Below are 17,849 nucleotides of genomic sequence, written 5' to 3' on the forward strand. Positions count from 1 at the left end.
TTCAGCTTCTGTCTGGACATTTTCTTTTGACTTGTGAGGGCTTTTTTCCTCAGAGAACTGCAGCTGACTAGATATTGTCTCTTTTGTTTTGGACCATTCTCTGTAAACCTTAGAGACAGTTTTGTAGGGAAAAAAAATCCCAGGAGATCAGCAGTTCCTACATAGACCAGCCCATCTGGGACCAGCAATCACACCACGTTCAAAATCAGATTAAACCAGGTTGAACTTCAGCAGATTATCTAGACCAGACCTTCCCAAAGTGTGGGGCCCGCCCCCTGGGGGGGGGGGGGGGGGCGCGGAATGAAAAGGGGGAGAAAAAAAACAAAACGCTTGGACACTGCTAGCACGGGGCAGCCACAGAAACGCAGAGCAGGAGATGAAGCATCGCTGAATATGTTTCCAAACCAACTTCATTCTAAGCCAAAGACTAGAGAATATGGTGAAGCATATCTTCCCTTTGGATTCACCTGCACAAGTGCCGAGGTAGGTCTCCCCTGCAAAATTGGTTTTCCCTGGGTCAGGAGCAGCGCTGGGCTCTTCAAATCATGGACAAACAGTATCCCACATTCTTGATTTTTAGTTCAAACACTTGTTGTAATGACTAACTACTCCTGACATTTTGGAGATGTTAGCTCTTTATACAGTAAAGTTACAGTGGGATACAAATAATATCAGGCTGATCCTGCCACGATTTGTTCCCCCTGTCTAAATCAGGGACAAACAGTATCCCACAGTTGTTTATGTTTTTAAACATGTTAAATATTATTACACAGGAAAAAAACAACTACAGGTAAAATAATTACACGCCTCTGCCTTTGTAAATGGAGGGACAGTAACTGCCTGTGTATATGTAAGCGTGTAAAAACCGAAGATAGTCAGATTAACAGTATTTTGTCTCTATCTGCCATTCTGCAATTCATCTCACGTAAACAATAACGTGGCACACAGCGTGACGTGAAAAAGGCACATACCTTTGACTTTGTGTGAGGAACTCTGTATTCCTCGTCCACATGTAGATGCAAAAAAGGAGTTTTTAAAAAAATCTCAGTTTTCGGTGATTCGAAACGCAGTTTCCGTGTGGACGAAACAGCTGCGTTTTCAAAAATACTCGTGTAGGTGTGGATGTAGCATAAAAGAGTTAGTAGTTTATTTTATTACTACCTGTAATTTATTGCAGATTACTTGTATTTGTTTAATTGTTTACTAAATGTTTGAGGTGTGAAAAAAAACGCAATGGAGCAAAATAAGGGTGTGTGTGGTTGGAGGATATGTTTGTGCGTGTGCGCGTGCGCGTGCACGTGCTGGAGGGGGGCGTGAACATTTTTCTTGTAAAACAAAGGGGGGCCCAGCAAAAAAACGTTTGGGAACCACTGATCTAGACCATTTCAACATCAGGGCATTGAGTTGCTCACATGTAATTGGCTGATAGACATTTGTGTTAACAACCATTTAAACAGAGTACATAATAAAGTGGCCAGAAAGTGTATGTGCTCGCAGTATTTTGTGTGATATTCGTGTGTTATTGGTAACATTTGTAAACATATGTTTTTCATGTTTTTTTCTCCCCCCTTTTTTAAAAAGAAATAACACAATACTCATTAATATCTTACTGGACAGTGTGGTACTGAATTAACCACGTCTGTTTATTGATGATGCTTTTCCACTGTGCACAAACCATGTTTTTAAAACACTCAATGCTGACTCTGCTTACTTACAGTACTACAAGAACAAATTCTGGAGCATAAAAAGAGGGGCAAGGGCAAGATTTCATAGCAAGGTACATAAATATGAGTGAGTTTACATGCAGAAAGAGATCCGATGTTGCTTTTTTTTTTTTTTAATTTTTTGCTACTTTTGCTTAAAGGCTGGTGCTGATAGGAGCGGGGTACGGGGGACAAGGCAGAAGAAACAGTTTTACAGTACAGTACTTGGTTTTCATCACATCACCAAAAGGGAGAGAAGCAGGCAAATGGTTGCAATGTTGAGAAAGAGAGACCTACACATAAAGGATTTATTTAGTACGTGTACAAGTGGAGTTATTGAGACACTGAACCTGCAGCACAGTGTCAGAACTGAAGCCCTGTAACTACTCTTTCATCTAGACGAGTCACGACGATAAGAGAGGTGAAATGTGGTCTCTCAGGCTGAGATTAGAGGTCACGGAGTCCCACGATAATGACAGAGAGGGAATTTTACCAATGCATAAGAGACGAAAGGGTCTGTAAGACAGTGGGAGCATCAGGTGGCCAGCCACAAATGTACACATTTCTGTGCCTTTTAAGTTAAAATGTCTATTTTTTCTTTTTTTTCCTTACATCACACTATAGTATACATATTGTACAATACCCAATAACCCACCACTGCTGGAGACAATAGAGAGGTGACATGGGTCCTTACACTAACATTCAATACTTAATAAACACCGGAAGGGACTCACGCTCAAAGACACGCATACATACATACATAAACACACACACGTCCGCACAAATGGAAAGACAGAGGTATAAATGTTAATGCTTCACAACACTATTGAATGATATACAAGGAACTTCATCTTTAAAAAAAAATGTGTTTTTTTTTTCAGCTATATTACAAATCAAGGTTCTTCAAAGCTGTTAAAAACACTGAGAAATAAAATGTACTAACCAGTGGCATTGGTTGCTTGGTAGGATAGTCCTTACTTGTGTGTGGGTGCGTGTTTGGGAAATACATAAGGATGGAGAGAGGGAAAAAAAGTAGCTGTGTGGTAAGAAAGATAAGTTTGAAGTGGCAAAGGACTCAGTGGTCTTTATAAAGAAAAAAAAATAAGGAAAAATAAAAAAGTGCCAAGGTAAAGTGATTTCAAGTAATGTGTGCTCTATACACAGGAGAGGGAGGGAGGAGGGTTGGGGAGTCCCGTGTCTCCAACGTGTCCACTACTGGCTCTTCCTGTGTTCAGTCAGGCTCGTCGATGCCTCAGCGGAAGCTTCTCCACGGGCAGCTTTGGAGAGGAAGTCCACCCACTTGGCCTGAAGTTCTTCATCTTGGGCACTTAAGAGCAAAGTTTGCTGAGTGTTGCTGAGCCGGATTATGTGTTTGACCTCCGTTTTCTCAGCAGCTGCAGAAGGTGCTGGGCTCACCTCAAACCCAGGGAGAGGTACTGGCCGCGACCCCTTTGAGTCCTGCAAAACAAAATCGTAAAAAATGCATATAAAACATGTCAGTCGGAGAAAAATTGTATTTCAAAGTTGGTTTCTCTTGGGCAAGCCTTCCTTTGAGGTAAGTGAACCATACTAGAAATAATGAAAATGACAGCTTGTCTCTTCAGCTGCAAAATTTTCCAACAGGCATGTACAGTAAACCCAGCCCTCCTCTCTCCCTTCCCCCTTTTTCTTTCTGTATAATCAGGAAATGCTCATCCAACTCCTATTAATCCTAATCTTTGGAATGGCCGCTTTCTGCGGTCAGATTGGGATATTAGTCTTGGAAATGAAACCCTGGAAGGCTTTAACAGGCTGACTCCTTCTCTGCCATTATGAATGACAAAAAAATAACATTTTACAGCAAATCCTTAAACTTTAAAAAAAATCTAACATCTGAACTGAATTCTCTCAGTTATTATTTTTAAACAATATATAAATATATGGACATGTATGATGTGTACAGAGATAGAACGCTTGGGTAATCTTTTTCAAAGGAATCATGTACACTACTTGTTTTACACATCTCATTGGGATGTTATAAGGAGATTTATTGCTCCACCCACAGCCAAGATTTCAAGGAACTGCAGCAACTCTGAGAGCTGAGAGACTTCATCTGCTCAGCGCCAACTAACACCCACTTGCACATCTGACAGCAGTTATACCTGAGGTCAGATTCAGGATAACCAAATCCCCTGGCCCAAATCTACACAGCACAGACAGTGACAGGGACAGCCTGGCACATGCAGGATTGGACAGATTTGACTTGCACACAGTCAGTGATATATCCTGGTGCTACACTCTGCAGATGTCCCGCTCCAATCCGAGGAAGGAGACAGGATATATAGCCAGATGGGCGTAGCAGGAGGATTAGCAGATATATAGGACGTGACTAAAGCACTCAGGTTATGCGTCCATGTAGATGAACTTTTGCAATTTACTGTCCTCTATTTATACAATGCCTATCTATGAGAAATGTGCAAAATTATTTCTAATGAGGGGGAAAAAAAAGTTAATCAAATGTTTTTTTATGATTCAAAGCATGTTGAATGTATCCAACTCCTACCTGTCCGCTGCTTTGTAAGTACAGCACCAGTGGCTCAGCCTTGGTCACAGCAACCCACATTTTCATCCAGCTCTTCCCTTTCTCCTGTACTTGGAGGTGGCCACACAGCAGGCAGTTCTCTGCTGTTATAGAAACCTGTCTCTGAAACACACACGAGACCAATGATCAAGGACTTCCTCATTTTACTACTGAGCTAATTATTGAACTAAACAGAAAAAGATGCGCTTTAAAAAAAACACGTGTAAAAGACGTATTTATTATATTTTGGACACTTAATCATCTGAGGAATGACAGTGCAGTTCTTCTACTGTTCATCCTTATGTAACAGCAATGTAGGACACAGTGAGATTTGTACAGGGACAGGTGTTAAAGCTTCTGCTGCCCCTTGTCTAACCCTTGTACAGCCTACATCTCCCTCATGTGGTGACTAATCTCACTACAGATGATTCCCCACTGGGATCCTTCAACAGAGACACGAGAGGGAATGAACCTGAATCACAATACTGTTTCGCAGTTTCGTCATCGCTATAAATGGTTAATGTCCTGTCAGCTTTAAGGTGTAAATACTCCATCCGACTGTACGTCTATCCACAGACGGACAGCGGGACAGGGATACAGACACCTGAAGCCACCAGACTGCGGAGTCAGCAGAGACGACAGATTCGCCTTAAGCCGAGATCTCATTATCATATTAGTCATCAAAAAGGGATTAGCTGATCTTTCAGTGTGAATGTCTTTGCACATGTACTGCACGTATGTGTGCAACGTGTGTAGCGGTGTGTGCATACAGCACAGTAACTTAAACACGACAATACAGGAGTAAAAAGGCACTGCAGCGCTTTCTACTCTTTGTTGCCAGCAGCACAGTGTGGCTCCTGCCAACACTGAGCAATAACCTATTGGCATGAGCCAATGCACCAAAAAACTATTATTCATTATGTGTGTGTCTGTATTTTTTTGTTCTAACCTCAGGTGCAGTTTTTCTTCTGTGTTCACCAGTACCAAGGTTCTCTATGCTGAGGCTGGCTTCGAAACATTCAGGACACACTCGGCTCGTTTTGTTGTCCATCTTTGAACACTTTGCACAGATGGCCTGCAGAAGGACAGAGAGCGAACAGCAGACAGTTATTTGTCTAAAATTTCCACTTGTTCCACCACTTTTCTCTCCATCCCACCAAAAACAACGCCCAAATGTGTCTCGTTCCATCTGTGCTCACCGCTCCGCAGGACTTGCAGTGATGTTTGCGCTTGGTGAAATTGAAGCTCTCACTGCAGCCTTTACATGTCTGCTTCTCCTTCTCCTTTTTCTTGGAACTCTTCTGGAAAAAAAAGGATTGTGTGTAAAGGCCTTCAGCCTGCTCAGTTTCAGCACAAGCGAAGCAAAAGGAATGTCTGACAGCTTGTCCTGCTACATCCAGTGTTTGTTTGGCTTTCTGTCTCCCTTTTCTCCCTTCTATTAACAAAGATAGGGGGCATACACCCACTCAGACGCATGAAAATATCCACACATGTTGTTATAGATACTACATATGTGGGATGAGGAGTAAAATAAATCTCTCCCTGTTTGTATAGATAACAGAAAAACTTTTGATTTTTGAGATTAGCATCATCACATTTGCTCAGCCTAACTGTAATGTATGCTTTAGCATAACAAAAAACAAACACAGCTAACGAGACTATTGTTTTATTTAGAAGCATTTCTTTAAGGACATTCTTCGACTAATTTTCCGTTTTAGTAAGCATGAATTATTTATAATTATAAATATAATTATATTGCTCAGAGGCGCTTGTTGCCTTTTTGGAAATGTAGTTTTACTCTAAAAACTACAAAAAAACATTGTTCACTGGGACTAGTTTTTGACTTTGTTTGACTCATCCTCTTGGAGTCTGCCCAAAGTCAGTCTCACTCCCTTTTGCATTCACTAGACAACCATCAACGATATCCTAAATAAGAGGCAACTACTTTTCTCTCTCTCTGGCTTCTTATAGGAATGAGCTATGCAGCACACTCAGGAGCTCATAGAGGGATCAGGACTGTGTTACTTTTCTGTAAGAGCATCTTACCCTTTCTTGTAGCCTTTCGCCATCAGAGTCGATGGATGTGTTCGACCAGAAACCCTGAGGAGGAGGACATACACAGTGAGCAACAGTAGTTTAACCTTGCAGTCAGCCATCTCTACCACTAGGTGTCAGTCTGGACCTTCTGAATCTGGTCCTCTGGCATGTGTCACTACAATTGGCTTGGGTCCAGCTAAGGCCAACTTAAAGTGGGTCAAAGCACATCTATGATAGTTTTGTATATACTTTGAGTTGGGCTTTCCCTATTAGGTCATAAGAGATCTCTGTGAGAGGAGACTCGCAAACTCTACACGTGGAAATGGCGAGAGCTGTATGTACCCGAACATGACAGGAAGGTTAAGTGAGCGTATTGTCTGTATGATACTACCACATCCATAGAAGGAGAGCTATTCAGGCAGACAAAGGCCAGACTATGACAAGCTTGTTTGGTGTACCACTAGTCTCCCATGATTCATTGCCAAGGATGACCAACCGACTGACTGATCAATGAAGTGCCTGATGAAGGCGGAGTGAGACTGACCGGTGACTCCGGCACATGGTCGTCTTCCCGGGAGGAGCTGTTGAAGGCTTTGAACGTCTTGCTGTTTTGTTTGTGTCGTTCAATCGTGGCCTGGATAACCTGAGAGTCAGAAGAGATTTACAGGAAAGAGGAGGAATAATTATGAGTTGAAAGAGGGAAGAAGGAGGAAAGCCGTCTTTCTTTCTCCTGCCTAACTGAAGAACAAAGAAAGCATGTGTGGTATGCTGACTACCCTGACTGTGCTTCAAACAAGTGACAGCGGCAATGATATCAGAGCTTAAAAAGTATCATGGTCCTAATGCTGGAGTCTCAAGATAACTAGTTGGCTAGTAGTGTGCGAAAACCTTTGCTTCTTTTTGCTTTCCACTGTCTGTAAACATTTGGAGTGGTACCATAGCCCCTCCTTAATCTTCACATACTGAAAAAAAACCCTCCACAGTTTCTCCAGTTGCCCATTCCCTATTACAGCCTGCAAGATGTATTAATCAGCTTTACTCTGCTGTAATAGGCTAAATGACCAATAATGAGGGGCTTTATTAGAGAATATAATTCCCAAACACTGCATGAGTTTGTAGAGGAAATCTCTTCTAATTCTTCTTTAATAAAACACAACGACCAAAGGCACCGACCAAAAATGCTGCATGCACATGAGAGGCACAGACAGTTTCATATGCATGCAAGTGTTCTACTTCAAGTGGGTGAAAGTTACCTGAATCCAGTCTTCCTTCTCCTCAGCCGTCCTGTAAAGTTAGCAAAATATGATTAGATGATTTAACCCGACTAGAAAATTCAGGCCATCACAATGACTGAATAAATATTCACAAATAAGCGCAATTCATTGTGCACACAGAGCCCCAAAGAGTGGAAACATGAGAAAATAACAAGAAAATAGGGCATTAAATAATAATAAGCTAAGTTCCCAAAAGAGTTTTGTTCACTGGCTAATTTGAATATTTAGAATAGAATAGAATAATCCTTTAATTGTCCCACAAGGGGAAATTTGGTGGGTTAGGCTTACATACCGGCTTACTTGTAAAGAAAAATACAAATTATTTTAGTTACAGTTAAATTAAGGCTAATGATAAAAAAAAAAAATGAGTCAGAGTTAGCTGGCCACAAGCTAACCAGCTAAGTCTGTTGTTTTTCTTCAAAATCAAAGAAAAGTGTTAAAGGTAAATGCTGGTATGTAAGCCTAACCCACTGATAGGGTTAGATAAGTGACTAAAACATTATGCAAATGATCCCAGCAGAGAAAAATGTGTATTTAACATGTATATGTCTCAAAAGTCTGAGTTTAGCCTACTATAAGATCAGTTATCAAAAGGCAAGGTAACTACAAGCTAGTTTCTGGTTATCCAATTGCAATACAATCCCTGCAAAGCTTTCAGAAACAAACTTCTGGGGACAGTGGCGTGCTTATGTTGTGGCTTTTTTGCTACATATGGATGATAATAAAAACCTTTTGGGCCATAAAAACCATTTTGATCAGGATGACTATTAATCAAATAGGAGAAGAAATCATACATCAATAAAAGTGCACTTTGAAGTCGGACAAGAACTGCTGCAGACAGAGTGGATGACATTATTGGTTTAAGTAATTCTGCTTAAGTGAAATTATGACTGAATAACAACAAAATCACAGTGTACCATTCTGAAATGGACAACTGCGATGGGATTACATTTGATCCATTTTGCATTTGATGGTTGTAACATTCTTGTTCAACATTTGATCCGTTCCAGACTTTTTTGTATTTATTAATAATTTAATCCCAATAGAGGAGAAAATTGTGCCTAGGCTAAAAACACTGGATTTTTCATTTAACATCAGCAGCTATTGATTTTGATTGGTTGAAAGATTAGATTTTTGAGTCTTGTTACTCATGTAAGTAATAATAACACAGTTTCGCATTCTAAAACCATATGAAGTGCTTTATTTACAGAATAACATCTTCATTTTTGTTTAATATTATGTGGCTCTGAGGCTGTTTCGCATATATTTACCTGGCTTGCAGCTCCAGCGAACGTCGCTTACCAATGATGGCAAACGTGTGAGGAAGGTTCTGCTTCACATTCTCCTGCACCTGGGGTCAAAATGCAGAAGAATGCCACTTACAGTCGGTGCAACAAGTGAACAGTCACGGGAGAAAAAAACAAAAGCTAGAGAATAGGCTGAAAAGCAACATTATACCTCCATGCCAGCAATGTCAATCCTCTCTCTGACACTGAACTTCTGCCCCATAAGTCGGAGTTTAGGCACACAATATAGCACCATATTGTTGAACTAGATCAGAGACAGAAATAATGAAGTTGATGAACAGGACAGATCAAATAAAAATCTTCCTTTATTTGATATTTGTCAAACTTAACAGGCCTCTCACCAAATAGAGGTATCGGTCTTGCGCTGTCCCGTTTTTGGCTGACATCTTCTTGATATGTCCTTCTTTTATGAGCTCATTGGCTGGGTTAACTATGTCCTCCTCTCCTCCAAGCCTCTCATAAACCTCCAACAGTTTGTGCATCTTTTCCTAAAAACACAGAGCAACAGGAGGAAGCAGAAAAGCTGAGAAGATACTCGACAGCGAGAGGATAGATGGAGCTCTAGCACAAACATTTAAAGGGTAATATATTGTTATCACATACAGTTCTTACTCATTCTTTTTCAGCAAGGTGGAAAGTATATATTACAATTCTTTATTGATTCACAGACGCATGTGTCTGCTTGAGCTGTTTAAAGAACATGAAAGACATCACGACAAGACAGAGGAAAAATACGAGGAGGTTGGGTGTTCAAAAAGTCAGTCAGACTTCCGCGAGCTATGAACAAGAAGGCAGGAAACAGCAGCTTCCTGTCTGTACCAATGCAATGCTGCTGACTGACTGTACCACATCAGCTACTCTCTTATTGGGCAACACATTATCTAGTTCCTAATCAGCCAAGTGGTAGAGTACTGGAAAGAGTTGATGCATAGAAGAGAAGATAGCAAAAACATAAAAATAAAAGAATGACTCAGAGCATCGAGCAAAGCCTTACCATTTTCCTGATTGCTGCATTGGAGTGGTTAGCTGCGGTAGAAATGAGCTCCAGTGCTTCTGTAATACACATACGTGAGTAACAAGAATTAATAAAAACAAATCATCTTATTAATAATCTAAGACTATCAGAAACTCTGATATAAATCTCTAACAAACACAATCGCGCGGCTGTGAAAATATGTTATTCACAGAAAAATCGTCAAGGCTGTTCCAGTACTACCAACTTAAAACGACACATACTCTTAACATTAACCACACAGTGTGTTCTAGGCTGGCTTCCAGCCAGTCAAGAGTCTAGTACTAATGCCTGCGAGTACCTGACTCAGCCATCTTAATCATAACCTACATAAACAGAAGAGACACACAGGCGGGGGAAATGAGGCCAAAACAACTGTGATAAATTGCTGTTCAGCTGGAGAGGATGAGAGAAACCTTTCCACAGACTCCAAACAACGCTGTGTGGTGACGTTAGGGATTAGGTAAATGGATACAGGGATGTAGGAGGACATGAGATAATGTAATATATGTAATCGGTTTCTGCCAGGCTTTAGTTGAAACAGCATGAGGAGCACTCTGAACTTTGTGAAGTATTGTGGTATCATATTAACAGCTATGCAGAGACGTGTCCTGCCTTTATCTTCATAACACATTCATTTAACTGGTTATTCTAATGATTGTCATGATATATGATCTGGTTATTTTGTACAAGGACCTTTTTTTTTGCTATGCATGTATACCGATCATCTCAGAACACTATCAAACACTTAAAGTGTACAAATCATCACAGTGTTGATCAATTATAGCAAAAAAAACCCTCCAAAGTTTTATCCTAATCTAACCCTGCATATGCAACGCAATAGTGTTCAATATGACGGAAATTAAGTGCAACACTTCATAATTCTAAAACTGTGATAACACTAAGATATTCATTCTGCGCCATAAGTGGGTTTTAGCTGTGCAGAGTAAAACTAGAAAAACACAGAGGGACGTGGTCTCAAACAGCCTGTTTTCACATTTACCACAAGGTGAAGTGAATTTTGGCTCCTTTTGATCAGTCGAGTGGTTTTGCAGTTTGTGCAGTCGACAGTCGAGGGAAAAGAAGACATTTGCTGTGAAAACAGATACTGGCCAGTTCCTCTCACCTTCCCTCCTGTCCTTGTACAGTTATGGAGTCGAATAACTCCCAAGTGTTCACTGCTGTATGAACTGGACAGGACATATTTTTGCTTTATCTGCACTTTTTTTGTTTAATCTGCTCATGTTCTTTTAGTTTTTTTCCCTAGTGACCTTTAATGATTTCATGGGCTTTAGCTGAATGGTACTTTCTTGTGTTATTCATTTATTCTTGTGTTCTGAATCCATATTTCTGAGTAAAGTTAAACTGTGTCTGCCTTGAGCTGAATACTCATCAATGGGTGGCGTATTTCATACAACACTTTAAAATGTGTTTTACGTGAAGCTTTAGATTACTGAGGAAAGCAAAGACACACCTGGTTGGATTTCTCTGTGACCTGGAGTTTATCAGTCGTGAAGCGTAAACGTGCGAGTCAGCAGCAATAATAATGGATTGCATTTATACAGCGCTTTTTGAGACCCTCAAAGCGCTTTACAATTCCACTATTCATTCACTCTCACATTCACACACTGATGGAGGCGAGCTACAGTTGTAGCCACAGCTGCCCTGGAGCAGACTGACAGAAGCGAGGCTGCCAAATCGGGCCCTCTGGCCAAACCAGTAGGCGGTAGGTGAAGTGTCTTGCCCAGGGACACAACGACCAAGACAGACAGAGCAGGGGGTCGAACCGGTAACCTTCCGGTTACATGATGAGCTTCCCAATCCCCTGAACCCCGGCAACTCACTTTCAGCATCTTTTCTGTCGAGAGCATCATCGGGCAACTTCTTCAGGTAGTCTTTGAGCAAGAGCTCATAGCGAGGAATCCTTTGGACTGGCTCTAACATGTGGTGCTGCAACGTCAGATTCCCACACACATCCTGTTTCTGTTGGTTGAAACAAAAAAACAAAACTTTAACTGATTAATTCAGAAAGAAGACTTGTTAAATGTTGGCTAAAACTCCCAAAATTCCTGACAAAACTATATAAAACCCAAATAATCTTTAGATATGTGTGATTGGATGTTCTTTTCCGATACATGCTGTTGAAAAAATGTAAAAATATTAAAAAAAAGGAGAAGAGAGAAACCTGTATATTCTGAACGACACTCTTAAATTGTGACGATCGCTGCGTCCAGGTGTTGACCAAGTCCATGGCCCGGTCAAAGTTCTTCACATACTCTCCATACATCTTCATGAATGGAGCCAGTTTCTGGAGGATGTCTCCAATGCGTGGTTTGTTTTCCCTAAAGCGAGAACGTGCAAACAAACGGATGATTCCAAAACAAATTTCCACTCCAAGGTTTATATCAAAAGATTGTTGCAGTGTTTTAATTAAATGCAGATTAGTTACTTCTTCATGTAAATGTATAGACAGCTCTACAGATGCAAATACATCAAGGTGCAGCTTTGAGGGAAAATTCCCAAAGCCTATTGGGAAAAAGATCACACAGTTTCCTACTAAAGCGGGGAGGAGGTAATTAAAGGGTTGCTTTAGCAGATTTATTTCACAGATCCATGTTAGAACCAAGAGAGGCTGCACAAGCATAAATACTATAATACTGAGGGCAATTACATCACTCATAAAGAGACACAAACAAAGGCTCATAACTAATGAGAGTAATCTCAAGAATTTTATTGGGGCATTACAGAAATTAATCCTCCTTATGAATTTTCTTCCTAAGGTGCACTTTTCTGACTTGATGTCTTTTGTTTTGTTTTGTTTTTTCAAGTTTATTTCAGCCAATAAATTTTAATGAGTTAATGTTAGGGGAGCCATTATGTGACAGGTCTCCAGAGGAGTCATTATCTACCAAGGGTGGCTCATGTTGGCATAATATCACACACTGGAAGCAGATTTCCTGCTTACTGTGGGAAAAAAGGAGAAAAAAAATACCCTCAACCTGTAAGTCTTTATGAGACGCATAAATACACACAAGCTAAAATCAGACAGCACTGAAAACCTGACAATAATGACCCCCCAACGGCTCATCTCTTCACACCGATACTTTAGGAAAGCCACCGAAATGCCGAGTGTTTAGTCCTCACCATTCATCAGTAATCCGTGTCTTGAGCTCAGGGAGCAGGAACTTATCGTGAAAGCAGTAGATAGAAGAGATGTTGGAGAAGATCCCTGTAATGACGTCCTGAGGGATTCCAGCCTCGGTGAGCTTTGTGCAAAATACCTGCAGAGAAGATATTTGTATATAAAAACTCACGCTAAGAACACAACTCGACTCAGCTCGGCTCTGTTTAAGTAACAGGTATGTAAGCTCAGGCAGAAAAATGTCCGTGGTGTCATATATATATCTAAGTGTGAATGACATCAAGCTAAGATTACTTTTCTGCAGATCTGCTAAAAACCAGATAAACTACACTATATAATCTAAACTTTACTGATGCTTTTTCACACCTGGAGCACCAACTCGCTGACGATGATTTAGTAGGCCAAGGTAAACGGCTGTTAATGCGGTGGGTTTGCGGGTATTTAAATGTTTAGTATGTAGAAGGAAGAAAGGAAGAAGAAGAAATAAGGAACAAAAGGTCTAATGAATGATGTCATAGAATGCATAATGAGGAATATAGTATTCAAAGGTTGGGGAGGTTGACTGTTGGTTGTACATAGACACACGCTGTAAACTTCCAGGTTTGAGAAGCGAAGCTGATGTGGGAGTGCCAGCAGGCAACTGCATGCAAAATCTCAGGATATCTATATTTCGCTTATTCTCTTGTGTGTTTTTAAACTTTGTGGAAATGTGACACTCAGTTACTGACGAATCAATAATTGACTATCAGTACTGTTGGCTTAAAAATGTTTCTGTCCAATTAAGCACTATTACAGATCGACTGATTTCACTGGGGGAGCATCAGCGACAGATTCTTTATGTGCAGGTTCAGCTTAATAATCGAGCACATCATTCGCCATGACTCTTGCGATAAAGTCCAAATCACTGCATCCAGTTTTGCTTCCTTGACAATCGCAGTAACCGGGTATGCACTGATGTATCCACGGAAACAAGTTTCATGTGAAAGTTGTAAGACAAAAACAGGAAGTTAACCATAAAAGCGTTCTGCCTTCAGTAACAAATAAACCATAGCTGCTCTGTGATAGGGCAGAGATCGTCAACTCTACCACATGAGCTCAACAAAGAGGAAGGCGACTTAACCACTGGCAGTGAGCACTCGTCATAAACGCGACACCACGCTGCAGGTAGAGAAAAAACTGCAGGTACAGGAAAAAAGGCAGTCAAACTTTAAGCTGTCACAAAGAAGCCAAGAGTGTGAGGTCTAACTGGGTGATAAAAATTAAGAGCCGCAATGACTGGTTTGCGACTGAACATCAGTGTTCCTGAGGTCCTTTCACTTCATTATTTTAAGTTACGTTAAAGTGAGCATCTCTGGGTTTTAGAGTGGCCAGTGCAAACTGGCACAAAGGCTTATTTTATAGAGGAGATTGTCCAATAGATTAATCTAGAAAATAACCTTGTAAAATTGGAAGCTGGGCAGAAGTCAAGTAAGTAAGATCACTGAATTCACATCCTTTTTTTTTTTAACAGCGCGATTTATCAAAAGTCTCTTCTGAAGTTCTAAGTTTGAATATAAATGTTTTCTCTGAAAGAACACAAACTATATTCACTGGTAGATACAAAATATGATTTTTTTTTTAAACGACCAAGGGTAGACAGCTATATCAAAAAATAGCTGTCTAGTCATAAATAGAGCCAAGGGTCAGGAAACACACGCTCTGTTCACAGAATTTAGACAGAAATATAGATCACTGCGTGGGTTGCAACACACAACAACCTACGTGCCTCCTTTAACAGACACACACACACGATGCACACTCAGGCTTGCGGTGACGAAGCACTCTTTATGTTGGACATTCATAAATATAGTCCACATGCACACAAACAGAGGTGCATTACATCTTACAAGATAGCACTTAGAGCGCTCTAAGTAATCAAGCCAGCAGAGGGTTGGCGTGTAGTGGGTCTCAATCCCAGCATTAATCCAGATTAGCTGTAATCTCAATCGCTAACAACACTAGCACTACTAGGCGACAGAAAGTTGAACCGGATACAAGAAAAACCTCGCACAAAGCCAGTAACAGATAAAGAGACACATACGAAAGGAAAGCGATACCTGGTCGAGGAGATTGAGTCGTTTCACGTAGGCCTCTTCAGTTTGGAGAAGCTCTTTGGCAATATTCAGGAGTTTCTGAGCTTCTGAGCACTGAGGGGAAACAGAAAAGCAGCAAAAGATTACATCTAAGGCAAAAGAAGACAAACATACACGCCAACTCCACCATATTTGAGAAGTTTATAGACAGTAGTCAGAGATGAAAGAAAGCTGACACCTTATGCTTTAAGTTATAAATAATCATGTGACAAAAACATACGTTCAAAGATCATTATCTATATTGATCTTTGCAATATAATGTGATATAATTCACCACAGCCACCCAACAGGTTACACGGCACAGCTACTGCCACATAAGCATTTTTAGGATGTAATTATTCAGTATTAAAATAACCACTGTTACTACTTCCTACCTGAATAGCCTTTATGTTACACTTTCTGTAAACACTAAACAACATTCGTAATATATAGTTGTATTTATTTATTTATTTTTACCCCGCAGTTATTCACTGTGCATTTTGTATGAAACCATTAACATGGGATAGCTGCTCTCTTTTTAGCACACAAACACGTGCATCGGCTTTATAACCAAACTGTGTGGCAGAGAGAGGCCAATTATTGAGTTCCTTAAAATTCAAATGTCTGTGTTACTTCTTCATTTAAAGTTTAACCTCACGTGAGTGTGACACTAGGATTCCATTTTCACATCCATGTGGTAAAGGGAGAAACTTCCTTTGTGCTCACCTTTAGTATCAATTCACGACATGTACATACACGATTATTTTGTCACATCACTGCCGCTTACGTCCCAACGTTCAAAACACTACTAGGTGGTACGGAAACTCAAACCCCGTGTTTGTCTCACCATGTGTCACCCCTGTGATGACCGGTGAGGGTGTTACCCACCTCACACCCAGTTCCTGCTGGAGCTGTTGCAGCACCCCTACAGCCTTTGAAGCATCAACAGACAGAGCTCATGGCTGGCTTGATGAGAAGTAGCAGCAATGCTTGTAGGAAAAACAGAAGTGTCTGAAGGGGATCTTGGACTTATGTAAAAGCCCAAAATATTTATGCTTGTGGCTGAGGTAACTATCAGCAGCGTCTGCAGCAGATTACTGTAAACTGACATTCAGAATGTGTTATTTTAGTCACCGGTTTAGTTCAACAGCAGTAAATTATGAGATGTGCTAATAGCTGCTGCGGTGAAATTGAAGAGCCCTGTTTCCTCTCTCTTTCGCTTTGACTTGATGAGATGAAATGACATAAAAACGCTGCAGTAGTTCATTCTTGTATCACTGGTTCAACGCACACTGAGGTCACAAAACATTTAGCCTATTGCGACAATGCAACAGCTGTCTTCAAATTAAAACAAGCAGCATCACATTCATTTAAGCTGAACCTAAACCTGAGCTTAACCAAGATGATGTAAAAATTATAGAATTTGTGCTATGGGGAGTCGTTTTTTGCCTCCCAGATTGTGACTGTGCAAAAAAACCTGAAACCTTGACCCTGCAGTAAAGGGATCTTGAAGCTTTGTTCTCGCTGATGGATGAAAATACTCCTACTCATAAAGCAGGAAGGAATACTGAATTGTTTAGTATAAAAATGATGTTGCACATGTGGTATGTCCTTCACAGTCACCATCAGAGCAGCACCATCCTTCCAGCTGAGCTCCAGAGACATGGAGAATCAATACCAGTGTGCACTGAAGTTGTTTTGATGACCTAAGATCTCACTAAGATAATTCAGCTTGGGTTTTTCCGTTAATATGTCACTCCTCTGTACTCTTACCCTGGCACAGATGGCAGGGGAAAACTCACCAGAGATTATGCTTTGTAAGGAAATCTAACAATGCCAAATATTACTATGTGAACAAAAGTGAAACTCAGTTTTCATTGTGTGCAAAGAAGAGGGCACACAAAGTCAGCAGAACTTGTTTTCAGTCACTCTTGCACCTCACATCACTAAAAAAAACCCACATCCTCTGTCAAAAGGTTGTCATTATAGAGCCATCAACATGTCAGCTGTGCTGTTAAACACATTCACGTAGACACAGAAAGGCTACTAACCACACATGCACACACATAGATCAACACACCCTTCCTCTGCACAGCGATGCTGGGATCAGGAAGCGCTGAAGAGCACAGATACCTTTTCCCCAAAAGGCTGCGGGTGTGGGCAGATAGTTCATGTTTTACAGTACTGACAACAGCTGAGGAAGAACAACTACTGCTGACATTCATGAGTGCAATGCCACATAAATCTACTGTCTTAAAACACTCCTATCGGTTCCTAATGTCTAACATTTCTGGATTTAGCCCGAGTAGTATTTACAAAAAGCATCCTCATTGGACAGCTTCATCTGTCATCACCTTCACGATCACTTCTTCTTTTCCAATATTAGTATATTTCATGTCTGTGATACTGTTGTACTATGATACTTTCACAAGCTGCTGGATAGAACAGGAAGCACTGACCACACATTTAGGCCACAAGGAAGGGTATGAGAACTATCTGAGGTACCTGTGTTGTTTACAATCGATACTGTACTGTGACACAAGTGAAGAAGAGGAGAAAGCTGAAATTTTAGATCAACTGTAGGAACACTCTGTCTGCGCAGTCTTTGATCTGGCAATCAAAACATGCTTTTGTTACTGCTCTTGGGCAGCTATTCAGCTTTTTTTTAATATGTAACACAAGAGTCCCTTTTAGCTACAGCTC

At 40.6% G+C, this 17,849-nt stretch overlaps 1 protein-coding gene across 3 annotated transcripts in view; it reads right to left on the bottom strand.

The window, feature by feature from the left end:
- Positions 1 to 1,606: 1,606 nt before the first annotated feature.
- The window catches only part of fgd (faciogenital dysplasia), a 52,704-nt gene continuing 36,461 nt past the window's right edge, over positions 1,607 to 17,849 (bottom strand). For 2 of the 3 annotated variants that reach the window (XM_006796446.2, XM_087833907.1), the window contains exons 5-19: positions 15,132 to 15,221; positions 13,038 to 13,174; positions 12,079 to 12,235; positions 11,738 to 11,876; positions 9,876 to 9,934; positions 9,223 to 9,369; positions 9,033 to 9,125; positions 8,846 to 8,925; positions 7,554 to 7,584; positions 6,845 to 6,943; positions 6,310 to 6,363; positions 5,463 to 5,564; positions 5,213 to 5,338; positions 4,246 to 4,386; positions 1,607 to 3,161 (exon numbers count right to left, since the gene is read on the bottom strand). In XM_006796446.2, the coding sequence (XP_006796509.1) occupies positions 2,916 to 3,161; positions 4,246 to 4,386; positions 5,213 to 5,338; positions 5,463 to 5,564; positions 6,310 to 6,363; positions 6,845 to 6,943; positions 7,554 to 7,584; positions 8,846 to 8,925; positions 9,033 to 9,125; positions 9,223 to 9,369; positions 9,876 to 9,934; positions 11,738 to 11,876; positions 12,079 to 12,235; positions 13,038 to 13,174; positions 15,132 to 15,221 (1,701 nt within the window). In that variant the 3' untranslated portion in view covers positions 1,607 to 2,915. The remainder of the gene's footprint in view (positions 3,162 to 4,245; positions 4,387 to 5,212; positions 5,339 to 5,462; positions 5,565 to 6,309; positions 6,364 to 6,844; positions 6,944 to 7,553; positions 7,585 to 8,845; positions 8,926 to 9,032; positions 9,126 to 9,222; positions 9,370 to 9,875; positions 9,935 to 11,737; positions 11,877 to 12,078; positions 12,236 to 13,037; positions 13,175 to 15,131; positions 15,222 to 17,849) is intronic. The other variant, XM_035910190.2, reaches the window with a different exon arrangement.

Source organism: Neolamprologus brichardi, chromosome 20 (assembly GCF_056152115.1).
Source record: "Neolamprologus brichardi isolate AB-2024 chromosome 20, ASM5615211v1, whole genome shotgun sequence".
NCBI classification, from domain to species: Eukaryota; Metazoa; Chordata; class Actinopteri; order Cichliformes; family Cichlidae; genus Neolamprologus; species Neolamprologus brichardi.